The 27,808-nt window shown below is 47.2% G+C and overlaps 1 protein-coding gene across 1 annotated transcript; it reads left to right on the forward strand.

The window, feature by feature from the left end:
* The first annotated feature begins 2,170 nt into the window (after window positions 1–2,170).
* Window positions 2,171–16,444, forward strand: LOC136628998 (zinc finger protein 665-like). The gene is made up of 5 exons (XM_066605097.1): window positions 2,171–2,315; window positions 10,156–10,259; window positions 10,526–10,705; window positions 10,788–10,911; window positions 14,392–16,444. The coding sequence occupies exons 2-5, from the start codon at window positions 10,182–10,184 to the stop codon at window positions 16,002–16,004; spliced, it is 1,995 nt and encodes a 664-aa protein (XP_066461194.1). The 5' UTR covers window positions 2,171–2,315; window positions 10,156–10,181; the 3' UTR covers window positions 16,005–16,444.
* The last annotated feature ends 11,364 nt before the right edge of the window (window positions 16,445–27,808 follow it).

The following is a 27,808-nucleotide window of genomic DNA, read 5'->3' on the forward strand; positions in this document are numbered from 1 at the left end:
TGCAGATTGTAGTGAGGTGAGTAATAAGAGCTGGGGAAAGGGACCGGAGGAGGTGAGAGGGGAGAGGGTCGCTAGCGCAGGTGGTGGGGCGGGCAGCGGAAAGGAGCCTGGAGACTTCTTCGTCTGTCGTTGGTTCTAACGTAGATAGTGAGTAGGTGCTGGGTGCAGTGCTGAGGAAACTGGGATCGGGGCTAACCGTGCAGCTTTCAGAGATTTCTTTTCGAATGTTGTCGCTTTTTTCTTTGAAATAGGCAGCTAGTTCTCCAGCAGTCAGGTCTGTCGCAGGGGCCTGTTCTTTGGGGCTGAGGAGGGAGTGAAAGGTCTCAAAGAGTTGTTTGGGGTTGTGGGATAGTGAGGAGACAAGGGAGGTGAAATAAACTTGTTTGGCATGGTGAAGGGCTAGGTTATAAGTTTTAAGCATGAATTTGAAGTGGAGGAAGTCTGCCGGCAGCTTTGACTTTCTCCACAGCCACTTGGCGCACCTAGAGCACCGCCGGATGAAGCACGTTTGGGACGTGAGCCAGGGTTGCCGTGGTCTGCATTTGACGGCTCGAGTCATGGGTGGTGTTGCTTCATCCAGGGCACGGCTGAGGGTGGTGTGGTAGTATTCGGCTGCCAGGTTAGGGCAGGGGAGGCAAGAGATAGGGGATAGGGAGTACTTAATAGTTTTGGCAAACTGTTTAGTGCGGACAGACTGGAGGTTCCTAGAGGTGCGATAGATAGGAGGGTCAGGAGAGATGCTAGGGTGCCTGATGGAGAAAGAGAGAAGGTTGTGATCTGAGAGTGGAAATGGGGAGTTAGTAAAGTGAGAAGCAGAGCAGAGACAGAGGAAAACTAAATCGAGAGTGTTACCATCTCTATGAGTGGGGGAGTCAGAGATTAGCGATAAGCCAAGGGAGGAGGTAAGTGTTAAAGCCGGGAGGCAGATGAGGAGCTAGAGTCGTTAGTAGGGATGTTGAAATCACCAAGGATGAGGGTTGGGATTTCATAGGATAGGAAGTGGGGGAGCCAGGCGGCGAAGTGGTCTAGGAACAGGCGGGTGGGACCTGGGGGGCGGTAAATAACTGCGACATGCAGGGGGAGTGGGCGGAAGAGTCGCAGGGTGTGGACCTTGAAGGAGTGGAAGGTAAGCGAGGGAGCTGAGGGAATGACCTGGAAGGTACAGTTTGGGGAGAGGATGATGCCTACTCCAACGCCACGTCTGTCATCCGATCTGGGGGTGTGAGAGAACTGCAGGCCATCATAGGACAATGCAGCGGGGGAGGTAGAATCGGACTGCTGTATCCAGGTTTCCGTGAGGGCGAGCAGGTTCAAGTGTTTACTGGTGAAAAGGTCATGGATAGTTGGCAGCTTGTTACATGCAGATTGGGAGTTCCATAGGGCGCATTTGAATGGGGCAGGGGGGCATTTTGGTAGAGAACACTACGGGGTGGGCCTGGGTTGGGGGATATGTCCCCTGCAGCTAGGAGTAGCAGGGTAGCAAGGGTGAGCGCATGGTTAGGGGATTTGTGTGGGTAGCTGAAGTGTTTCTCTGCAGTATTGGGGGGTGGAAGGCGTCTTAGGCAGTTGAACAGTGCATGGGAGCCATACATAGGTGAGGAGAGGAGGGAGGGGCTGATGTGGATGGAGTGTGTTGGGGCTGGGCGTTGGAGGAAAGTGTTAAAGGGGTTCTGACACAAATAATGTTTTTATGCTTTAGCAGCCATTGTTCCCTGGTCTGCCTAATGGACCCAGGGAACCCATGGTTTAATGGCTGCTAAAGCATAAAAATCTTATACTTACCTGTTCTCCTGTTGTTGTTTACATCGGGGGGGGGGGGGGGGGGGGGGTCATCTTCCGGAAGCATATTAGCACTATCTGCTTAGGTTAAGCAGCCTGACTAGAGCCACCTGATTGGTGCACGCTGTGCAGTCACGTGGTGCCGAAGAGCCAATCAGGTGGCTCTAATCAGCAGCGCTGCTTAACCTAAGCAGAAAGTGCTAATATGCCTCCCGGCAGGCAGTCTTCTTCCTCCAGCAGCCGCACCACTCCGGGATCGCGCGCATGCGCAGTGGAGAGGTGACCTCTGACAGGAGTCAGGACGGGCCGCGTCTCCACTGCGCATGCGCAGCACTCCGGAGTTCAGCAGGACGAACGGGCCGCCCACAGCAAGCACTGCTTGTGACGTAGCTCCCGTCCGTTGACCTCGGAAGTGCCTCACGGACGGACCAGAGCCAGGAAGCGGTCTTTTTGACCGCTCCTGCTCTGCTTTAAAGGCACAGAAGATGATGCCGGCTGGAGGGGACATGCCTGGCGATCGGGCCGGGCCAGGCAAGGTGAGTACAAATTTTTTTTTTTTTTTTAATGTCAGAACCCCTTTAAGGCTTGAAAAGAGGAGAGTGATGGAGATCAGTGCAAAGAGGAGAGTATTTCCCTCGTGTGTGTGTGTGTGTACATACATATACATATAATACACACACACATATATATATATATATATATATATATATATAATACACATACAGTACAGGAGCGTGTACATTACACATACAGCTCTGCTACATCCACAATACACATACAGTACAGGAGCGTGTACATTACACACATACAGCTCTACTACATCCACAATACACATACAGTACAGGAGCGTGTACATTACACACATACAGCTCTGCTACATCCACAATACACATACAGTACAGGAGCGTGTACATTACACACATACAGCTCTGCTACATCCACAATACACATACAGTACAGGAGCGTGTACATTACACACATACAGCTCTGCTACATCCACAATACACATACAGTACAGGAGCGTGTACATTACACACATACAGCTCTGCTACATCCACAATACACATACAGTACAGGAGCGTGTACATTACACACATACAGCTCTGCTACATCTACAATACACATACAGTACAGGAGCGTGTACATTACACACACACAGCTCTGCTACATCCACAGTACACATACAGTACAGGAGCGTGTACATTACACACATACAGCTCTGCTACATCCACAATACAGACACAGTACAGGAGCGTGTACATTACACACATACAGCTCTGCTACATCCACAATACACATACAGTACAGGAGCGTGTACATTACACACATACAGCTCTGCTACATCCACAATACACATACAGTACAGGAGCGTGTACATTACACACATACAGCTCTGCTACATCCACAATACAGACACAGTACAGGAGCGTGTACATTACACACATACAGCTCTGCTACATCCACAATACACATACAGTACAGGAGCGTGTACATTACACACATACAGCTCTGCTACATCCACAACACACATACAGTACAGGAGCGTGTACATTACACACATACAGCCCTGCTACATCCACAATACACATACAGTACAGGAGCGTGTACATTACACACATACAGCTCTGCTACATCCACAATACACACACAGTACAGGAGCGTGTACATTACACACATACAGCTCTGCTACATCCACAATACACATACAGTACAGGAGCGTGTACATTACACACATACAGCTCTGCTACATCCACAATACACATACAGTACAGGAGCGTGTACATTACACACATACAGCTCTACTACATCCACAATACACATACAGTACAGGAGCGTGTACATTACACACATACAGCTCTGCTACATCCACAATACACATACAGTACAGGAGCGTGTACATTACACACATACAGCTCTGCTACATCCACAATACACATACAGTACAGGAGCGTGTACATTACACACATACAGCTTTGCTGCATCCACAATACACATACAGTACAGGAGCGTGTACATTACACACATACAGCTCTGCTACATCCACAATACACATACAGTACAGGAGCGTGTACATTAGACACATACAGCTCTGCTACATCCACAATACACATACAGTACAGGAGCGCGTACATGACACATACAGCTCTGCTACATCCACAATACACACAGTACAGGAGCGTGTACATTACACACATACAGCTTTGCTACATCCACAATACACATACAGTACAGGAGCGTGTACATTACACACATACAGCTCTGCTACATCCACAATACACATACAGTACAGAAGCATGTACATTACACACATACAGCTCTGCTACATCCACAATACACATACAGTACAGGAGCGTGTACATTACACACATACAGCTCTGCTACATCCACAATACACATACAGGTCTGCTACATCCACAATACACATACAGTACAGGAGCGTGTACATTACACACATACAGCTCTGCTACATCCACAATACACATACAGTACAGGAGCGTGTACATTACACACATACAGCTCTGCTACATCCACAATACACATACAGTACAGGAGCGTGTACATTACACACATACAGCTCTGCTACATCCACAGTACACATACAGTACAGGAGCGTGTACATTACACACATACAGCTCTGCTACATCCACAGTACACATACAGTACAGGAGCGTGTACATTACACACATACAGCTCTGCTACATCCACAATACACATACAGTACAGGAGCGTGTACATTACACACATACAGCTCTGCTACATCCACAATACACATACAGTACAGGAGCGTGTACATTACACACATACAGCTCTGCTACATCCACAATACACATACAGTACAGGAGCGTGTACATTACACACATACAGCTCTGCTACATCCACAATACACATACAGTACAGGAGCGTGTACATTACACACATACAGCTCTGCTACATCCACAATACACATACAGTACAGGAGCGCGTACATTACACACATACAGCTCTGCTACATCCACAACACACATACAGTACAGGAGCGTGTACATTACACACATACAGCTCTGCTACATCCACAACACACATACAGTACAGGAGCGTGCACATTACACACATACAGCTCTGCTACATCCACAATACACATACAGTACAGGAGCGTGTACATTACACACATACAGCTCTGCTACATCCACAATACACATACAGTACAGGAGCGCGTACATTACACACATACAGCTCTGCTACATCCACAATACACATACAGTACAGGAGCGTGTACATTACACACATACAGCTCTGCTACATCCACAATACACATACAGTACAGGAGCGTGTACATTACACACATACAGCTCTGCTACATCCACAATACACACAGTACAGGAGCGTGTACATTATACACATACAGCTCTGCTACATCCACAATACACATACAGTACGGGAGCGTGCACATTACACACATACAGCTCTGCTACATCCACAATACACATACAGTACAGGAGCGTGTACATTACACACATACAGCTCTGCTACATCCACAATACACATACAGTACAGGAGCGTGTACATTACACACATACAGCTCTGCTACATCCAGCAGCAGACTCCTGCGGACACTGATCCCATCTGGTCATGTGACCAATGATTCCTCCCACATCTGTGATCACATAACAGTGACATTATGACAGATCCCGGAAGCTCGTGGCTCTGCAGTCCTGAGTGAGTCGAGCGGTGGAGTTTATTAGACCTGCAAGTAGTAAGTATAATTTTTTCAGGGGGTCCCGATCACCTCTCGGGCCACTATGTGGGTTATGATGATGTTGGGGTCCCTGTTACTACTGGGGATGATATATGAGACAGTGCAGAGTTTGACTGAAAATTGGCCATTTATGTGCAGCTAATTTCATACTATGCGGCGCTCCCCCTCACCCCCTCTGCGGGCTTCCTGCTTTAGGCGCTCCCCCTCACCCCCTCTGCGGGCTTGCTGCTCTCGGCGCTCCCCCTCACCCCCTCTGCAGGCTTCCTGCCCTCAGCGCTCCCCCCTCACCCCCTCTGCGGGCTTGCTGCTCTCGGCGCTCCCCCCTCACCCCCTCTGCGGGCTTGCTGCTCTCGGCGCTCCCCCTCACCCCCTCTGCGGGCTTGCTGCTCTCGGCGCTCCCCCCTCACCCCCTCTGCGGGCTTGCTGCTCTCGGCGCTCCCCCCTCACCCCCTCTGCGGGCTTGCTGCTCTCGGCGCTCCCCCCTCACCCCCTCTGCGGGCTTGCTGCTCTCGGCGCTCCCCCCTCACCCCCTCTGCGGGCTTGCTGCTCTCGGCGCTCCCCCCTCACCCCCTCTGCGGGCTTGCTGCTCTCGGCGCTCCCCCCTCACCCCCTCTGCGGGCTTGCTGCTCTCGGCGCTCCCCCCTCACCCCCTCTGCGGGCTTGCTGCTCTCGGCGCTCCCCCCTCACCCCCTCTGCGGGCTTGCTGCTCTCGGCGCTCCCCCCTCACCCCCTCTGCGGGCTTGCTGCTCTCGGCGCTCCCCCCTCACCCCCTCTGCGGGCTTGCTGCTCTCGGCGCTCCCCCCTCACCCCCTCTGCGGGTTTGCTGCTGTCAGCGCTCCCCCCTCACCTCCTGTGCGGGCTTCCTGCTGTCAGCGCTCCCCCCTCACCTCCTGTGCGGGCTTCCTGCTGTCAGCGCTCCCCCCTCACCTCCTGTGCAGGCTTCCTGCTGTCAGCGCTCCCCCATCACCTCCTGTGCAGGCTTCCTGCTGTCAGCACTCCCCCCTGCAATGTTGAAAATCCCACATGGTGTGACTTTGCAGCAAATGTGGGGAGCCCCACCCTCATCCTGAAGTCACTTCCTCCTATGTGCTCACTTCCAGGGTGTGTGACATCACTTCCGACCCTCCCACCCTGGCTCCTTTAGTCCCCCCATTCACATCATCTCCACCCGCTGAATCCTCTACTTGCTGTTTTGGAGCGTCCATTAGCTGCAGTGAATGCTATGAGTGACGTAGGTTTCACTGCCTAGCAGGGAATGCTGAATCCTCTGCAGCCTGCTTTAGTGCACATTCACGATATCTCGTCGCTAGTGTTTCATACAGTATAGTATATGATAGACTACCGGCGAGACATTACACATCCGCAGTCACACTAAAGCAGGCTGCCAAGGATTCAGCATTCCCTGCTAGGCAGTGAACTCTATGTCACTAGTGACTGGGTACACTGAGCTGCAGGAAGCAGAATGCCGGCAATGTGTGCTACGTCACAGGAAGAAGAGGATCCGGCCGGCCGGAGGTGACATGACTCGGGAGACTGTAGGAGCCAGGAGAAGATCATTGAGGTGAAGATCTGGTAAGAAGACTGACTGGGGAGGAATAGGTGAGTAAAAAATCTTTTTTTTTATTATTTTTTTTATAATGACAGAATCCCTTGAAGTTTACAGGCCACAAAAAACTTCATGTGTTTTATTTATTTTACAAGCTTCTTAGCTGCTCATGTTTTTCACACAATGCTGTGTGTCATGTAGTGGACAGGAGGAGAGAGGAGAAGGGACAATACCTATAGATCCCGCCTCTGTCCTCGATCACTCTGCAGTATTGCAAGCTTAAAGTCGTTAGAATACAGGCTGATTTATATGTAGCTTTTCCGGGGTCCTGCACGTATGTGAAGCAAAAGCTCAAATCATCCACCTGATCCGTTCTAACGCACTCCGGAGCTCTACAATACTCCTACAAATAACGCTGCCACCACCAGCTTTGGCATCGGTAAACTGGAAGCCGAATTATGAACACAGTCTTCACCGTTATGGTTTGTTGTAAAACGGACAAGGCTGACTTTTAAATTGCAGATTTAATCTAGAAAAGCCCTCGCAGTGCAATATATCTGATTTGTACAAAAAAATAAAAAGGTTGTTCACAGGACAGAAGGAAATACAGTAGAATACACAAGACAGATTAAAAAAAAAAAACTGGGGAAAATAAAAGAAAGATACCGGATTTGGATATTGGTCCAATGTTCCAATACATGCACAGTCACTGAAGTGAATGGGACAGCCTTATGCTAAGGCGTATCGGTAGGATCTGACAATTTGGGGCCTGTAGGGTCCCACATTATAAAAGGACCCTCAGAACACTCCTTACCCCGCCCCCTCTGATGTCACTGGAGAGTTGGGGTGGAGTCCTGTATTCCTGGTGGAAAATCATAACTCCCCGTTGTCAGTCATATCTCAGCGGGAAAGCCCCCCCAAACGTGAATATGGGCATGGCATATTCTTAGTCCTGATTTTACATATGGTTTGAGCCCACGCACGGATGGGTTGACATCCAAATTTCCCCAGATATGCAGTTCTGGGTGCTCTGAGCCTTGGACCTCAATGCCTGTAGATGAGTTTTGTTCGGCTGGTCAGCCAGATTCTGAAAATCTAATTCATATCTGGCTAAGACCTTCATTCGCCCAAATGTCCTTTATTAAATGATTTCCTTCTGATGTGAACTTGGGCACCAGGATGTCTGCCTGAACCATCCAAGGTGCCAATCCATGCCAGCAGGGGCCTATTTAGCATCTCCTTGTCAGTAGCTGGTGGGACAAAGGGCTTCCTGTCCTCCTGTACATCCAAGGCTTACCAAATACAAAGGAGAGGAAGGGGAGATTAGAACACTGAATTCATCTAGCTTTCCCAGGGCCTGACAAATGACAACCATAACATGGAAGCTGAGATGGGCCCAAGGCCTGACACACACAATGTCTGACAGCCTGAAGTCTCTACACCACCCTGTGCTACTTATCCAGGAAACTGCCGTCCAGAACTCATTATGGTCAGCGGGGTCGGTCCAGTACCTTATCCTCTGTATAAGAATAGTAAGTCCTAGTGGCTGAAGGACCTGATCCCTCTGACCACCAGGATGTAGACTCCTCTGTATAAGAATAGTACGTCCTTGTGGCTGAAGGAGCAGATCCCTCTGACCACCAGAATGTAGACTCCTCAGTATAAGAATAGTAAGTCCTAGTGACTGAAGGACCTGATCCCTCTGACCACCAGGATGTAGACTCCTCTGCATAAGAATAGTAAGTCCTAGTGACTGAAGGACCTGATCCCTCTGACCACCAGGATGTAGACTCCTCTGCATAAGAATAGTAAGTCCTAGTGACTGAAGGACCAGATCCCTCTGACCACCAGGATGTAGACTCCTCTGCATAAGAATAGTAAGTCCTAGTGACTGAAGGACCTGATCCCTCTGACCACCAGGATGTAGACTCCTCTGCATAAGAATAGTAAGTCCTAGTGACTGAAGGACTAGATCCCTCTGACCACCAGGATGTAGACTCCTTTGTATAAGAATAGTAAGTCCTAGTGGCGGAAGGACCAGATCCCTCTGACCACCAGGATATAGAAAATGCAATCCTTGCAGGGCAGGGTGAGGCTGGAGGGCGCCCCCTGCAGGTTATTTTGGTGGCCATTTGTATGACCTTCAGGATGTTTTCCATCTGTCATCAGGAATGTATTAGCCGTTCCTCGCTAGTGATATTTGTTATCTCTGTGACGGCAGCGTGTAACGGGTTTCGCTATAGAAGCGGTCGGCCTACTTTCTGCTACAGATTGGGCCCAGACGGGATAGGGCGGTGTAAACTTTACTGAGGTTTGTGCGGCTTATTGGATGCCGCGATCCGGACGCTGGTAAACGTTTAGGTCGTGGAGTCAGTAAGTAATTAGTACAGAGAAGTAATTAGATGGGAATGGGCTCATCTTCTCACTCCTTTTCTGGAGGAGCCACGGGCATGGCTTGATAGGCATTCTGCCAGGACAGCCCCGGGGCGTTACAGAGGGCCCCCGGCTGCCATGACACCTGCACGGCTCCCTGCGATCTCATCGCATTTAAATGGCGCTATCAGAATTGACAGCTTATCGGAGTTGGTATCAGCCGCAATAAACAGCCGGCGCTCGCGCTGTATGGAGGGAGATCGCCGCACGTTCATACATACCCCGACGCTGCAGGACGTACATGTACTACCTATAGCACTAAGGGGTTAAAGGATTCCAGCAAATGTTTTTATAAAATGTCCTATTAAATGAATTCCTAATAAAGTATTTCTAAGGTTCTCCCACATTAAATGCTGCTATTAAAAATCCTACTTGTCCCTCACAATACCGGCGCTCATCCAGCTTTATTAGCAGATATAATAGCAATTGTCGTTGGGCGGTGGGGATGAGAAATGGCTGCAGGAAGGGGTTAACGGGAGGCTGTCCGGAGGATTCTGCTGCCCGATGTCACACATACATCCCAACACGCATGTACATTGCAGACATCTATATTGTGCGCTAAAACACTGCAGCGCTTCAGAGGAAACCCCGTAAAAAGCAGCTGAACTTGGAGATGTTGGTTTTTGTGTTTTTTACATCGGTTCATATTGTTTCCATTCAGGTCCCTACAGGACTGATTCATCAAAGATGGAGAAGGATAGAAACAAGATGGCGGAGAGTGTATTCAACCTCACCCTAGAGATACTCCTCCAGCTGACTGGGGAGGTGAGAGATTCTGATGATGTCACATTGCATCATTCGTATGTATGGTAATAGCAGATGATGTCACTGGGGAGAGGAGAGACTCTGATGATGTCACATTACATCATTCTTATCTATGGTAATAGCAGATGATGTCACTGAAGGGGGGAGAGATTCTGATGATGTCACATTACATCATTCTCATCTATGGTAATAACAGATGATGTCACTGGGGAGGTGATGGACTCTGGAAATATTTGTAGTGATATTCATTGTCTCCCCATATACAGGATTACACAGTAGTGAAGAAGACATCTAGTGATGGCTGTCGGGCCCCTGTGTGTGATGGATGGGGAAGACCCCTGAGCCCAATTATGGCTCCCCCACCTCACCCCCTGATACATGAGGACATCAATGTACAGAAGATTCTAGAACTCACCAACAAGATGATTGAGCTGCTGACTGGAGAGGTGACGCTGCAGGGAATGCTGGGACATTATACAGTAACAGCACTGGAGACTTCTGGGTAATGACTGTATATTGTGTTGTCAGGTTCCTATAAGGTGTCAGGATGTCGCTGTCTATTTCTCCATGGAGGAGTGGGAGTATTTAGAAGGACACAAGGATCTGTACAAGGAGGCCATGATGGAGACCCGCCAGCCGCTCCCATCACCAGGTAATGGATGTATTTAGGATCATAGCTGTGGAGGGGTGATGTGGGGCATGTGCCCCTGGTGCTTGTAGGCAGGAGTGGGGTGTGAGCCAGGCAGGACACTGTGCTAGTTGGATTAGTAGAGCCATTCACTACACAGTTGTTGATTAATGACAGTGTAATATCAGAAGGCCTACATATCACCAATACTCATTTAGGCCCCCGGCACACGGCGGATTGTGTTAGAAAACGCAATCCTATGCGGACGGCCGCGATTTGTCAGCAAGAAATCACATGCGGAAAACAAATTGTGGTATGCTCTATTTCTGTGCGGGGCTCCCCGGCACAGAAATGTCACTCCCCGGCTGACAGCTCAGCTGCAGCATGTGCCGGCTGGCCGGCAGCCGGCACATCAAAGGGCCAGGGCCACGCTGGTCCGTTCAGGGGTTCGGGTCGGGTCCCGCTGTGAGAATTCTGGCAGCAGGATCCGACCCGGTCGTCTCCAGGTGGCCTTATTAATTGCTGATATGTAAGCATCCTGGTCCTACAGTGACACTAGTCAGCGAGTATATGGCGGATGACTGCTATAACAAACAGAATGTGTCTACAGAAGATCTCTGCTCCACCAGCCCTAGTGCTACAGTAGCCGGTGGTGCAGGGCTGGAGAGGTGCCTTTGCCCATGCTGCCCCTGTCCCCCCCCCAACTATCCCCACCAGCTCCTCCGCTTTGTGTTTAGTTCTTGCAGGACCGGAGGAGGAGGGATCTGGCATCACCGGTAAGAGCTGCTAGGTTGTATCTACAGAGTGGATATCCAGCTTGGTGGGACTTGTAAAATATCATTGTCCGCCTTTATTGTTCTCTTAGTTTCATATTGGTAATTTGTAGAACCCCTCTAAATTGGTGAAGGGGTCACCAGTACGGCTATGGCTACATGGAGACTCTGACCACAATACTCTTCTCATTGGGATGTAATGGCGGTCAGTACGGTTGTATCGCAGTTTGCTGTGACCCTACAATTACATGAAGCCCGTCTAGTTTGGACCTCTTGTAATTGTCGGGGCGGGGGGCAAACTACAAGCCACAATGCGTTCCCCTTCACAGAAGTGGTGGATGAGAGTGGTGTCGTGGATATCACCTATCTGGGTGTCAGGAAAGCCTTTGTACAGTTTCACATAAAGATGAATCTCTGAGCTCTTATTGGCTGCAGTCCCTGTGATGTCCCATAAACCGGGCAGGACTGCAGCTGTAAATTGTCAGTCATTGATGCCTCCAACCTACCATCTGGGTTAGGGGCCATTTTATTCATCTTTGATTCACTCTTTATCTTTTATTTCTCCTAGCAGCTATTAGGCAGGCAGGGGAATGTATTTATTGTAAGGATTCTATGGAGCACAAAGAGTCTTAGAGGCTGTACTGATGGGCGATGAAGTTATTTATCGCATATCTAATAGAGCATTATCAATTGCTCAGTGAGAGTCTAGTCTTTCATCCCCCAGTGGGTGTAATCAGCACTGAGGAGTGTGAGCTGGCAAGACCACCAGCCTCTTGTGTACCTGGCTTTATTAGAAGTCTGACAGACCATTATCTCCAAGGTTTGCTCCACATTAATACCCGGAGTAGAGGACATTGATACTAATTTTTCTCTATCCCAGCTGCCTGTATTTGGTATACGGGAAATATCTGAGATATCAGGAAAATTGTGTAATCATCTATTATTTATAGCACTGGAAAGAAAGGCTCTGTGATACTAGTGCAGAGGGATAGCGGTTCCTGAGGAACTACCCTATCGGTAGAGAAACGTGTCGAACCCAGCCGACCCAATAGGAATAATTTCCTGGTTACAATTGACATTCCATTTCAAAATCAAAACTCCTATAGAGATTTCTACGGCGCCCACGACTGTTACATGAGAAGTCTTGATGGTAGTGCATTTATGTAAACCATCTGTACATCTATGACTTGTATATGTGAGGTCTAGATGGTAGCGGTTTATGCTCACAGATAAGTGATTTAGTGACACTAGCGGATTTCTGATTGGTCTGTCATCTAATCCCATTAATTGTTCTGATTGCAGTTCTGGGACTGGGGGCATCAAACTGAACTGACGCTCCCTTAACCAGAAAACAAACTTACCCATAGACTTCTTGTTGGATAAATGTGGGGTAGGCCACAGCTTTATTAAAAGATCTAAACATATACTAACTTTTTAACTACCTCTAAATCTATAACTCTTCCCATGCTAAAACCCGCTTAACTTTAACTGTATTCCAATGGACGTTTGTAAGCCCGCTTTCCTTGGGCTTGTAAACCTTCCTCCTTTTCCTTTATCCAGCATGGAACGTTCAGGCCTAACCTAAGCTGTGACAACTTCCAAACGTATAATGTCCATCCTAACCCTTTTCCCCAAGGGCGGGTGGGTGGGCGTCTCGTCCGGCTCCGTCTTCTTTCTCCCTCGTGCAGCTCTTTCTGACCTTCTTCCTGTCTTCTCTCTTCTCTTCCTGTTCTAACTCCACCACCAGCTAAGCTCGCTATTAGCATAACCTCCCCCCCGCCCCCAGTCTCATGCAGCCGCATTATGCACTATGCTGCATAAGATTCTTGTAAGAACCTGCAGTCTGTGTTTGTAGCCAATAACATTTTAATGTATACTAATAAAGGATACATTTTAGGTATATGTCTATTCTGTGAAGGGCCTTTTCCTTTTGGTTACAATAAACTTTTTCTGCCTCAGAGAATTTATTTTGCAGCATGACAGGGAACTATGAAGTGTATAGGCTCCAGGGTCATACAAAGAAGCCATGGGGCCCCAGAGCAATACTCAGAATGCCTCCCTGCCCCGGCCTAGTCCTGGTCTGAGGTGACAGAATATAGAATTACTGTATGTACCAAGCTGTCTTATAGATGAGCAGTTCTGTATTTGCTGCACACCGTGTGTTACTGACATCCGGCTTCATGGGAGATTTTATATGAGTTCTTTATTGAAAACCAGAAACTAATGTTGGTGCAGAAATGGCCGAACTCCATCTGTATGGAATATACTATTCCTGTAGCTTGGGCTCCAGATCTACCGGGGACAGGAACCCGGGGATTGTGGAGGACTCTGCTGTAAATTACTCTTCATGACCCTTTTTCAGACCCCCCAGGACCCCCATGTTATTGATGAAAACCAGAATTAGTTACTTGTAAGTCCCGATTCACAGCTGTAGTTTTTGGTGATGTTTTCTGCACTGACAATCACTTGGTGGTTAAGTGAGCTGCAAATCAAGCGACTTCTATAAGTGAATGATCCTCACTCACTTGCTCTGTCAGGACTTGTGTTTACATGGACAGACAGTTGTTTGTAATGGCTCTTTTCAGTGATTATTCTAGCCACTGTGTAAAAGCACCCTTAGATGATGATTACCTTTTTCTACATGACTTGTTATTTGCATAGAAATGTTATAAAATATCAGGATCATTTTAAGATCTATAATATGAAAAAAAATCAACTTTATTGTTGGCAGATGACGGTATCGGGAGCTCAGAGGGACGTCTGATATCTGCTGATTGTAAAGCAGTGGATTGTGGTGTCACACAAGATACATATGAAGAACCTGCCATTATCCCAGATATCTCCTCAGCCCTTCACAGCAAAGATCCATCATCTGATTCTCTTATACAGGTCCCATCTTCTGATCCATCACACACTCATAAGCAGAATAAATGTCACAGAAGGAGAAAACATCAAAGAGCTGATAGAAAGAAGAAGCCATATTCATGTTCAGAGTGTGGGAAATGTTTTGCAGGAAAATCACATCTTGTTACACATCAGAGAATTCATACAGGAGAGAAGCCGTTTGTATGTTCAGAATGTGGGAAATGTTTTGCAGTGAAATCACGTCTTATTAGCCATCAAAATCGTCACACAGCGGTGAAGCCGTTTTCTTGTTCAGATTGTGGGAAATGTTTTGCAGTGAAATCACTCCTTGTTGATCATCAGAGAATTCACACAGGACAGAAGCAGTTTCCCTGTTCAGAATGTGGGAAATGTTTTGCAGTGAAATCACTCCTTATTAGACATCAGAGAATTCACACAGGAGAGAAACCATTTTCTTGTTCAGATTGTGGGAAACGTTTTACACAGAAATCAGACCTTGTTACACATAAGGGGATTCACACAGGAGAGAAGCCATTTCCCTGTTCAGAATGTGGGAAATGTTTTGCAGTGAAATCACTCCTTGTTAAACATCTGAGAAATCACACAGGAGAGAAGCCATTTGTATGTTCAGAATGTGGGAAATGTTTTGCAGTAAAATTGGACTTTGTTACACATCAGCGAATTCACACAGGAGAGAAGCCATTTTCTTGTTCAGATTGTGGGAAATGTTTTACACATAAATCAACCCTTGTTACACATCAGGGAATTCACACAGGAGAGAAGCCATTTCCCTGTTCAGAATGTGGGAAATGTTTTACAGTGAAATCTCTCCTTGTTAAACATCTGAGAAATCACACAGGAGAGAAGCCATTTGTATGTTCAGAATGTGGGAAATGTTTTACATGGAAATCAGCCCTTGTTACACATCAGAGAGTTCACACAGGAGCGAAGCCATTTACTTGTTCAGATTGTGGGAAATGTTTTACACAGAAATCACTCCTTGTTAGACATCAGAGAACTCACACAGGAGAGAAGCCATTTCCCTGTTCAGAATGTGGGAAATGTTTTACAGAGAAATCACTCCTTGTTACACATCAGAGAACTCACACAGGAGAGAAACCGTTTCCCTGTTCAGAATGTGGGAAATGTTTTGCAGTGAAATCACTCCTTATTAGACATCAGAGAATTCACACAGGAGAGAAGCCATTTTCTTGTTCAGATTGTGGGAAATATTTTATACACAAATCAGACCTTGTTACACATAAGAGGATTCACACAGGAGAGAAACCATTTCCCTGTTCAGAATGTGGGAAATGTTTTACACAGAAATCACTCCTTGTTACACATCAGAAAATTCACACAGGAGAGAAGCCGTTTGTATGTTCAGAATGTGAGAAATGTTTTACACAGAAATCACATTTACTGCAGCATCAAAAGGTTCACACCGGAGAGAACTACAAAAAAAGGTATAAAAAGTAAAGAGACATGTCATACACAAGAAAAGGGAAGCAATTCAGAGCAGTAAGTGATGAATAAGAAATGTATGTAATTATCAATAAACATCCGTTATCCGGAAACAAATATAATCCAGATAACCCGCCTTTATATCAGCCGTGTACATAGAGTATTTCACACTGATACATATAACTGTGTCTCTAAACTTGTGTCTGACTGTTGATAAAAGTTTACTTGTATAACTTACATGTTTGTGTTTGGGCCGACCTTTCTTCTTCCTTTAGATGATGTTTTCATCACTGAGTCCAGCAAGGGCGTCTCCCCTCCATCTCATCACTATAGGGTCATATACTAGGAAGAGTCGCACACAGTAATATACGGCTGTGATCACATGGGAAAGGTTCTACAACTTCAGTGTAACATATCAGACTTTACTTATACAGGACTATACAACTAGGGGCGCACAGCCCGATAAAACAAACCCTCTACATGTTTCACACTCAGATGAGCTCTGAACACACCAGATTTCAGGAGAGCCAAGAGTTTTATACATAAGTGACAACTTGGGAAATCTGCTGCGACATAATAGTCCATATCAGGGTGCAAACATTTACAGATCCGGTAGATACTGCCAACAGGAATACATAAGATCTTACTTAGACTTCAAGCCTAACAGAACCCGGGCACACATCTCCGTAATCCAGTAAGACTCACGTAGGAAAGGTTTTCTGTGCCAATCACCTCCCTGAGAGGAAGGATTAACCCTTAGAAGACATATTGAATCGGTTTTGGATGAAATGTTGTGATGTCATTCAGACAATATGGGTTCTTTGTACATTATAGCCATTTCCTTCCCGGGGAGGGGATTGGTACATGAGTTTCCTGGATTATGGAGTTGTGTGCCCGGGTTCCGTTAGCCCTGAATTCTAAGTCTGATCTTATGTATTTGTTCTGACAATATCTGCCCGATCTCAGATTTATATTTTCACTTTCTGTGGTGATTGAATGTAAATGTTCGCTCCCTGATATGGACTATTGTGCCGGACCGGCTCTTCCAAGTTACCACTTATGTATAAACCTCTTGGATCACCTGACATCTGACAAGCCGTGACTAAGAGCTCAGCTGAGTCGGAAAGGGGTAGGCTGTTGGTCTTAATGGGATCTCCACAAAGGTCTTTCCCTTATTCACTAAGCTCAGTCTTTGCCACACGCTCCTCTAGATGCTGAGGCAATAGTCAGTCAGTGAGGGGCGCTGCTAGCAGCCCATCAGGATTCCGCTGGGTGATTATAAGGAGCTGATGAGCACCAGTGGCAGCCGCAGGCCTGGCAAAGCCCTCCAAGTCAGCTAGAAGCATGGCGTAATATATTGCATATCAGTTATACCCGGACAGGCAATAGTGTTTTGCACTGTTACCAGGTCTACATGTAGAGGAAAGAATGTTTCTACACAACATAGAAAGTGTTCTTTACTGTAAGAGCAGTGAGACTGTGGAATTCTCTGCCTGATGATGTGGTGCTGCTCACTAGAAGAGTACAAGAGGGGCCTGGACAGCTTTCTTGAGTGCAACAAGATCCCCGGTTATAGTCACTAGTTTGCTTCAGAGGGGTCGTGATCCCAGGATCGCTGATCTGGCTAACAGACTTCATTGGGTATATTTGCCTTCCTGTAGATCAATATTGGGGTAATAGGCTGAACTCCATGGATTTACTATGTTTCTATGTTTTGTTACTATTTATTGTATCGCTGCAATCAGAATCTGTGGTAAAGGATAACATTCTATATAAATTACACCAGCATGACAAAGTAATAATGCACCAAGTGTGGAAATGCTGTTTTTATTCACAAAACCTCTCTGTAGGGGCTTTTACCCACTAGAGTTTTTTTAACGCTGTGATTTTAAAATTTTTTTTTACTACAGATGTCAATGGGACTTTCTAGTGTTAAAATTGCAGAAGAACAAACTTGCGATTCGTGTGCTCTGCGATTTTAACATTGGAAAGTCCCATTGACGTTTGCAGTAAAATAAACGCAGCGATATCGCAGCATTAAAAACCCGCTAGTGGGTAAAAACCCTAAAGCTTAGGAAGAAAGGGAGAAATCAAAACCATAAATTAATTGTTTTCCCCACAAGCATAAAGAATGACGGCTCACCCGGCCTCACTTGTTCCGCTGTCAGGAAACTTCATCGGCTCCATTTATTCCTAGGATGATGGGAATTTGATTGTGGAAATCTTCGTCTTTTGTGCAATTGCATCTTAAGCGATAGGATTGCACAGAGGGGATGGGAATTTTTCATTTTTGGATATGGACCCTTTTGTAGTCTAACAGGCGGTTACTGTCCGCTTAAAAAAATGTTTTGGTAATAATTCTCCCTTCTTCGTGACTCACACTAAATAGTCAATAGATCAGAGTCTTGGCCCGTAAATGTAGGATTCCAGTCATTAGTATTAACCCTTTCCAATCCACTGTCTGACGTCTAAAGACATTCTGATTGAAGACTGTACAGCTCCGATGCCGGAAGATGTCCAGCAGGGTATTCTTACTGTAGGTTACTGGCCGCTCTGTTGCCGGGGGCCTCTCAAGCATGTCACATACCGCAATACTGGCTCTAGCTAGCAGATGGCGCCATTATATAATGGCAGAAAGAGAAAGCCCCCTAGGAAACCCTGAATCCAAAATTGGATTGCAAAGGGTTAAGGTACAGAGTAAAATTTAAAAAGACCTGTGAATGTAGCGTCTATATAAATTCCTATGTGACCAATGGTGCTGGGATGATGTGTGTTTCCTTACAAACTCTCCCACATAGGGGTTTGTGGAACTGGGCAAGAAACACGTACCCTTGCAGCGCCCATTGCAGTGCCCATCACACTGCCCATTGCAGTACCTATTGCAGTGCCTATTGCAGCACCCATTGCAGTGCACATTGCAGCGCCCATTGCAGTGACCATTGCAGTGCCCATCACAGTGCCCCTTGCAGCGCCTTTTGTCTGTTTCTCACTCGATTGACAATTGTTCAAATTCTTATCTTCAATATAAATGAACGCTGTCGGTTACAAACTGTTTGTTTTTTTGTTTTTTTATTACTGTAATTTTTATTTGAGATTTTCATATTTTACAATAATGTAATAAAATGTACCTGAAATGCGTCCCAGTCTCATTAATATGTAACAAAAACATTGCAGTGCTAGCGACCAACATGGAGAGTCGCAAGTGAGGAGAGCTCCCCAGGGGAATAGCCAAAATCCGAACAAAATCCTGGCCTTAATGGACCTCTGATGTCCAGAACACCGCCTATGGACCCATAGACCTTGCGAGAAGTACTGGATCGCAGCTGGAAGCAATTATAGCCTCCTGACATCTATAACAAGACAGCGGGCCAAGACGGAAAAGGAGCCGCGCCAATGCCCTGCTGCCTTTCCCGCTCTCCGCCTGGCGCCGGCCTCACTGATCCTCTGCCTGCAAGCTGGATCGGGGCTTGTACACTCCGTCCTCCCTCACCCAGAAGCAGCCAACCCGACAGAACCTCTCCGGGACCCGTGATCTGCTCAAGTACTTCACCTGAGCAGGACCTTTCCCCCCCCCCCCCGCCCCGCTACCGCCGGCCGATTGCGACCCGAACAGGGAGAGAACCCCCGAGCCGGACCTCAACTTGCGGGACAGAACAACCCACCTCCTTATATCAGCAGCTGAACCGCCACAATATAATCCAAGCCGGGGTCGCGACTCGTCGGCCGTTCCGCCGCTCCAGACCCTCTACCGCCGCTTGCCTGCGGCGACCCACACCTAGCGACAGGCCGAATCGGACCCGACCCCCCCCCCCCCTCCCCCTCAGCCGAGAAACTCGCCCTCCTACCTTCAACCAGGAGCACATGCTGCGGGATCCTGACCGGAGCCGCGGTCTGGAGGCCACCCGTCTCTTGCTCGTCTGGAGGCCCTCTGCAACTGACAGGCAATCAACTTCTTCTCGGACGGGGGGTGCAGCCGGCCTCCCAGCCTCCGGACCTCATCCTCCATCGCAATAACTACGCGGGCGCTGCAGCACACCCGGTAGTCCTGCCACTCTGCAACACCCTGCCACCGCCTGCCAGCGGCGCTGAACATCCTGCGGAGCACTGACCGCAGACTCGGGGGACGACTCGGCCGCGGGCCGGAAACCTAAGTGCCCTGCCACCCTCTTTCACTGCGGACAAATATCCACAGAACTCGCCTGGAGCCACGGTCGGTCCGACTGTACTACCGGCTATCCACCTCATAACAGCCGGACTGCGGCACTCTGCGCCCCCAGAGACTGTGAACTATCTGAAGACTCTGTCCTCCGGACCCGGCCCTGCGGAGCCGGCGGCAAAATCGTGAGTAACTTGTGGGGGCTGGGGGACAACACATTTACCCAGCGTCATCGTCCCCTGGAACTGTAAACCGGGCAAATAGCCCAAGACACCACAATCCTCCTCACCCCTTGCTGCCCACGCCATTATATAACGGCGCCCTGGAGAGGGAGAGAAGAATAAACTGCCTTAACACCTAAGATCCTACACGGACCGCGATCTATCTGACCAACAAAGGTGCTCCCTGTATCCTAAATTGCGTTTTTGGAGCGCTGGGGCGGAACTGTGTCATCCTCAATAGACAGTGTCGCCACATGAGGTCGGCGTTGCCCCCTACCTTTGCAACATCTAAGATCCGGATAAATCCTGTATAATTGCAACCCAGATTGCGGGACCTTTACTCTCTAACAGATACTGTAACTGCATAATTTACAAGGACTCTATAGTCAACAATATCTAAAGTTCTGAGAGCCGCACCAAATCACCAGAACCGTTATCGGGCCTTTATCACAAGCAATAGTCTTGATACCTTCTATATTACACTGCATCAGGCGGGAAAGGACAAAGACCCTTACTCTCTAACAGCTACTGCAACTGCATAACTACAGGGCCCCTATAGCCAACAACATCTAAATCCTACAAGAAACGCATCTACTCACCAGAACCGTTATCTGGCCTATCTTACACGCAACAGTTCCTGATACTGTTTATATCATAATGTAGCAGGCGGGGAAAAGACAAGACCTTCACCCTCTAACAGCCATTGTAACCGCATAACTGCAAGGACTTTATAGTCAACAACATCTAAAAAATAATTGAGAGGCGCATTAAATTGCTAGAACCGTTATCGGGCCTTTGTCACAAGCAATAGTCTTGATACCTTCTATATTACACGTCACCAGGCGGGAAAGGACAAAGACCCTTACTCTCTAACAGCTACTGCAACTGCATAACTACAGGGCCCCTACAGCCAACAACATCTAAATCCTATAAGAAACGCATCAATTCGCTAGAACCGGTATCCGGCCTACCTCACAAGTAATAGTTCTCAATACCGTTTGTATCATACTGTAGCAGGAAAGACAAGACCTTTACCCTCTAACAGTTACGGTAACCGCATAACTACAAGGACTTTATAGTCAACAACATCTAAACTCTCGGGTGGGGAAAAAGACAAAAGGGGAAACCATCTATCTGTATAAACTGCTATACTAACCTAGCACCCTTCATTATGAGCACACGTGCTAAAAGTGGATCGGCAGCGGAAAAGTTAAAAGAGTTTGCCCGCACCGAAACCCCTGATCACACCCCCCGAGCGACGCGACCCGCCCAGATGAGAGAACCCGAAGACGAAACGGGACACCCCCAGAACCGACCATGCGACAACTCTTGGATGCAATTAACACCTGCAAATCCTCTCTTACCAACAAAATAGAAGAGATAAAGTCTGATGTCTCCTTGCTAATGCAAGACCTACAGAACATGCAAGGTAGAATGCAGGAGATGGAAGACCGCATATCCAATGCAGAAGACTCCCTACGCCCGCTCTCCGTGGCGGTCAAAAAAGCCGTACGAGTAACAGAATTTTGCCAGTCCAAAATGGACGACTTGGAAAACCGGTCGCGCTGCAATAATCTGCGCATAATAGGCCTACCCGAAAAATCGGAAGGCTCCCACCCAGAAACATTTACCGAAAACTGAGTGAAATCTCTATTGGGCAATGACGCCTTTTCCACTCACTTTACAGTGGAAAGTGCCCACCGGGTCCCAGCAAAACCGCCACAGCCGGGAGCCCCCCCCCCCCGCGTCCATTCCTAGCAAGGATCCTGAATTGTAGAGACAGAGATGCCGCATTACGTCAGGCTAGGCTAAAGGGCCCACTAAAATACAATAATGCAACAATTTCCATATTCCCGGACTTCTCCGCTGAACTACAAAGAGCCACCTTCATAGAAGCAAAGAGGAAATTTAAGGAAAGAAATATCCCATACTCAATGGCTTATCCAGCTGTCCTGCGCATTGTAGCCCAAGGAAAAGTGATCTTCCTTCAATCCCCCACCGAGGCCCTGGAGTGGCTGGACATGCACCCGGAGCCACCGAAGGACGATTGACTTTACCACATTTATGGCAGGACTTTGAACCCAGCCATAACTCATGCGACTGATACCCCTCTGACTTATAGAGGTGAAACGCCAGGCCACGGCACCTTTAAATCGCCTTTGGGACCTGGCGGACATATATAACCCTCTATAGGCCACCGGGATATCCCCCCCCCCCCCAATAGTATACCATCTGCTACTTCTAGATAGATTGTAGCTAAATTGTTTTTTACTTTTCTATCTGTTAGTTTTTGACATTTACGCTGAAATTTAAGCAAGATGTCAAAGGTTAAAAGTTTAAGTTGTTGTAATCTGTTCTATATCAACATTTCTAGCAAGTCTGCGCTGACACAACCCCTTTCCCCACACCCACCAACACTCTCCCCTCTTCCCCACCCCATGGGTATAGACGCAATATGTAAATTACCTGTCCGCATAGTCAGTTATGTCTCTAAAATGTCTTAGTTGGAACGTCCGGGGTCTCGGTACCGCACTCAAACGGAGGGCAGTTTTTTCATATATCAGGTAAATCAACCCACATATTATAAGTTTGCAAGAGACCCACCTCACTAAAGAAAAGGCCGATACCCTAGCAAAGCCATGGGTGCAATGGATAGCTCACTCTTTCCACACCTCCTCCTCCAGAGGCGTCTCTGTCTCATTCACAGGTCGCTGCGTTGGAACCCCATTAACGTCCGTAGGGACCCTGAAGGAAGGTTCATATTTATATATGGCAAAATAGACTCCAAACCCTATGTCATCCTATCTATCTATAATCCGCCCCATAGCAACCTCCATCTTTTACAAACTGCTATAACATATGCACACCAATACCCCTCGGCAGGGGTGATCCGCTTAGGCGATTTCAATAAGGTAATGGATCCTAATGTAGACAGATTTCACACACACCCTAGTATGGCCTCCACCCCAAGCTCCTCCCTAAGACAGTTAATTGAAAGTGTCGGCTGGATCGACCTCTGGCGGTTCCAACACCCCGATACGCGGGAATTTACTTGCCACTCCCCGGGATATAATGCGCTGGCGAGGATCGACTACATATTTAGCTCCGCAGAACTAGCATTATTCCTTTCTAATATTACGCACTGTCCGCGAGGCATATCTGATTACAGCCCTATACTAATAACCTTGAAATTCCCCCAACAAAACATAGTGCCTACCTGGAAACTTCACCCATTCTGGCTGAAGCTGATCGGACCAGATGATCAAACACCTTTTCATATATCCCTATTCTTAGATGCCCACAATGATAATACCCATCCCGCCCTGAAATGGGACACTCTCAAAGCTTACGTTAGGGGGTGCCTCAGGTCAGCCATTTCGTACATTAAAAAGTCGACATCCCAGACCAACAAAGAATTAGAAAACCAGACAATGGAAGCCGAAAAAACATACATAACTAACCCCACAGACGCCAATAAAATAGCCTGGCTCAGCCTATTTCGCCTCCATAAACACCAAATACACGCTAAAACCAAGCGTAAATTATTCTTTACCAAGCAACATTATTTTGAAGTGGGAAACCAGTCCAGTCACCTACTTGCTAACCTCATTAGACGCGAAAACAACACTAACACGGTCCTTAAGATCAAGAATCAGCGTGGGGTGGAGCTGACTGATGCCCCATTTATCACAAACTGCTTTAACCCCTTAGTGACGAAGCCTGTTTGCGCCTTAGTGATGGAGCCAAATTTTGGAAATCTGACATGTGTCACTTAACATATCATAACTCCGTGAAAGCTTTACATATCCAAGTGATTCTGACATTGTTTTTTCGCCACGTTATACTTCAGTTAGGTGGTAAAAATAGACCCATAGAATTTGTGTATATTTATTAAAAACCCCAAAAATGGGAAAATTTTGAAAAAATTTCAATTTTTTCACGTTTTCAACTGTAATATCTCAAATATGTGCAAACATACTGTACAAATTTTTGCTCAGATATATATTTCCATCTGTTCACTTTATTCTGGACGCACGTTTGAAAAACTTTCGTTTTTTTTTAACCACTTAGGAGACGTACAAATTTAACATTACTTATCAACATTTTGAGGAACACTTTATTTTCCGGCACCAAGCCAAGATTGTAAATTCTCATAGGTGTCAGAAATATAGATAACCCCACAAATGACCCCATTTTAAAAACTACACCCCTTAGTGTATTCACTGAGGGGAGTCAGGAGTATTTTGACCCCACAGTTTCTTTTCAGGAATTAATGCAATTTAGAGTAAAAAAAATAAAATTTCATATTTTTGCAAATATGTAATTTTTAACACAGAATTTTTTTCTATAGTGCACATGAAAACGAGGATTTACACCTCAAAATGCATACCCCCGTTTGTCCCGTGTTCAGAAACATACCCATTGTGGCCCTAATCTTCTGTCCGTATGTACAACGGGGCCAAAACCGAAAGGAGCAGCCGGTGGCTTTCAGATCAGACATTTTGCTTGAAGGCGTTTTAGGCCCCATTGGTCACTTGTAGACCCCTCGAGCGGCCAAAACGATAGAGAACCCCCACAAATGACCTCATTTTGGAAACTAGACCTCTTAGCGCATTAATCTAGGGGTGTACTGCAAATTTTTACCCAATAGTTTTTGACTGAAGCAAAGCAGAGAGAAAAAATTACGATTTTTGTCTTTTTTTATCAATTATGTGATTTTAAAAACATTTTTTTTGGATAGCAGACATATAAATGGAGGCTTTCACCCAAAAATGGATACCCCCGTTTGTCCCGTGTTCAGAAACATACCCATTGTGGGCCTAATCTTCTGTCCGTATGCACAACGGGGCCCAAACAGGAAGGAGCAGCGGGTGGTTTTCTGAACAGACATTTTGGTTGAAGGTGTTTCAGGCCCCATTGCCCACTTATAGAACCCGTGAGCGACCAAAACGACAGAGGACCCCCACAAATGACCCCATTTTAAAAACTAGACCCCTTAACGCATTCAGCTAGCGGTGTACTGCGTATTTTGACCCCACCGGTTTTAAATGAATTGAAGCAAAGCAGAAGGAAAAAATAAGGATTTTTGTATTTTTGGCAATTATGTAATTTTAAAAATAGTTTTTTTTGTACAGCATACATAGGAATGAAGACGTTCAGCCCAAAATGTATACCCCAATTTGTCCCGTGTTCAGAAACATATGCATTGTGGCCCTAATCTTCTGTCTGGATGCACAACGGGGCCCAAACTGAACGGAGCGTCAAACTTTAACTGTCTTTTGACTTTTACATGACCGCCATTATCCATTGGATAATGGCGATCACGTGACCGAAGACCGCTCACCGCGGCCCCCCGTGACATCTCTAAGCTCTTGGCTACTTTTAGTAGCCAGGAGCAAGGAGATTTTAAATTTTCTCTTGCCCTCCCCAGCTTCTGCGCTGGCGTGCACCATTTTGGCGACGGGCGCATGCGCCAAAACTGGGGGAAGGTCCGCGGATAAGGATCCCATCAGGGGACCTCGCCGGTGGCCTTATTTAAGTAATTTCACCTCCCCTCACGGATCCAATCCGTGATGGGAGGTGAAAATTGAGCTTTTTTTAACTTTTACGTGATCGCCGTTATCCATTGGTTAACGGTGATCACGTGATTGGGAAACGCGTACCATGGCACCCCATGAAATCTCCAGGCTCTTGGCTACATTTAGTAGCCAGGTGCGGGGAGATTTTAAATTATCGCGCTAATCTGCGGCTTTTGCGCCTGCGTCCGCCATTTTGGCGACGGACGCGTGCGCAAAAGCCGGGCAAGGTCCGCGGATAAATCTGGGGGCTTAAGGTACCTAATTTCATCTTGCCTCATGGATATGATCCATGAGGGGAGATGAAACAAACTTTTCATCATCTTTTTTTGCACTTTTTAAACTTTTTTTTTACTTTTACATGATCGCTGCTATCCATTGGATAGCAGCGATCATGTGACCGGGAGCCGCATACAGCGGTTCCTGGTGACAGCTCCCTGCTCTCGGCTACTCATTCTAGCCGGGAGCAGTGAGTTTTTAAATTTCCCGGGCCTCCCGGCTCTCTGCGCGTGCATGTGACGTAATTCGTCTGGCGTGCATGCGCAGACGCCGGCGACAGTGCCGGGGAGAAGACAGAAGGATCCGGACGCTGCGGAGGATCGGGGGTGAGTACTCTCAGCTACCCTTACGGAACCTATCTGTAAGGGGAGCTGAAACTTTAATTGTTTTGAACTTTTCATAGACTTTAACGCGATCGCCGGTATCCGGTCGATACCGACGATCGCATTACCGGGGGTGGGGTCCCGCGGCCCGGGATGACAGCTCCATGCTGTCGGCTACCTCCGGTAACCGGCAGCATGGAGCTATCACGTCCTGAGCCTGCAGGGCTGTCATTCCTAGAGGATGCATAAAACTACGTCCTCTAGGAATAAAGCCCAGCCGGCCAGGACGTAGTTTCCCGATGGGGCCGTCGTTAAGGGGTTAAAGAATTCTACACCAACTTATATAGCTCTTTCTCCCAGAACACTGTGACAGACATCCTAAGCTACTTAGAGGACCTAAATTTTCCAACCCTCTCCGCAGAACAGGTTGAAGTCCTGGAAGCTCCAATAACACTGGAAGAGATCCAACAGACAATTCAGGACATGGCCCTTAACAAGTCACCCGGCCCTGATGGCCTCCCGATAGAGACGTACCGCAAATACAGTGAACAACTAACCCCATTACTACCTGAAACACTAAACCAGGCCCAAATAGACAAAACACTCCCGCCTTCATTCTACAAAGCCTCTATAGTGGTGATACTGAAACCCGGGAAGGACCCTATAGACTGCAGCTCCTTTCGTCCAATTTCACTGGTAAACGCAGACTACAAGATCTTAACTAAAATCCTGGCTACCAGGTTAAATCAGGTAATTCTGTCCATTGTTCATCCGGACCAGACGGGTTTCATGTCCGGGAAATCCACGACAATAAACATCCGCAGAGTCCAAACAGCCATCCAACTAGGCAAGCAATACAACATGCCCAGGGCTTTGGTCTCGCTTGACATGGCAAAAGCTTTTGACTCGCTAGAGTGGGTCTTTCTGGAGGCCTGTCTGGTTCGGTTTGGATTTGGACCTAAATTCCAACAATGGGTTAATACCATTTATAAATCCCCGAGCACAAATGTAATTGTAAATGGCATTGCCATCAACTGGCAAGAGGCACCCGACAGGGATGTCCTCTATCCCCGGCCCTATTTGCCATAGCCATCGAGGCTTTAGCGATCCGTTTGAGAAATACCCCCGACGTGAACGGTATTAAATGGGCAGACCTTGAAAGTAAAGTAGGATTGTATGCGGACGATACAATAGTCTTTCTATCAGACCCAATACACTCCTTCTCCCAAGCTATGGTTCACATAGATAGATATAATCCCGAGAA

Source organism: Eleutherodactylus coqui, chromosome 5, assembly GCF_035609145.1.
Source record: "Eleutherodactylus coqui strain aEleCoq1 chromosome 5, aEleCoq1.hap1, whole genome shotgun sequence".
In the NCBI taxonomy this organism is placed as follows: domain Eukaryota; kingdom Metazoa; phylum Chordata; class Amphibia; order Anura; family Eleutherodactylidae; genus Eleutherodactylus; species Eleutherodactylus coqui.

Bases quoted from the DNA above. Each gene is read 5' to 3' on its own strand.
- LOC136628998 (XM_066605097.1), top strand. From the start codon at position 10,182: ATGGAGAAGGATAGAAACAAGATGGCGGAGAGTGTATTCAACCTCACC. The intron at 10,260-10,525 runs GTGAGAGATTCT...CCCCATATACAG, and splicing joins TCCTCCAGCTGACTGGGGAG to GATTACACAGTAGTGAAGAA. The intron at 10,706-10,787 runs GTGACGCTGCAG...TTGTGTTGTCAG, and splicing joins TTGAGCTGCTGACTGGAGAG to GTTCCTATAAGGTGTCAGGA.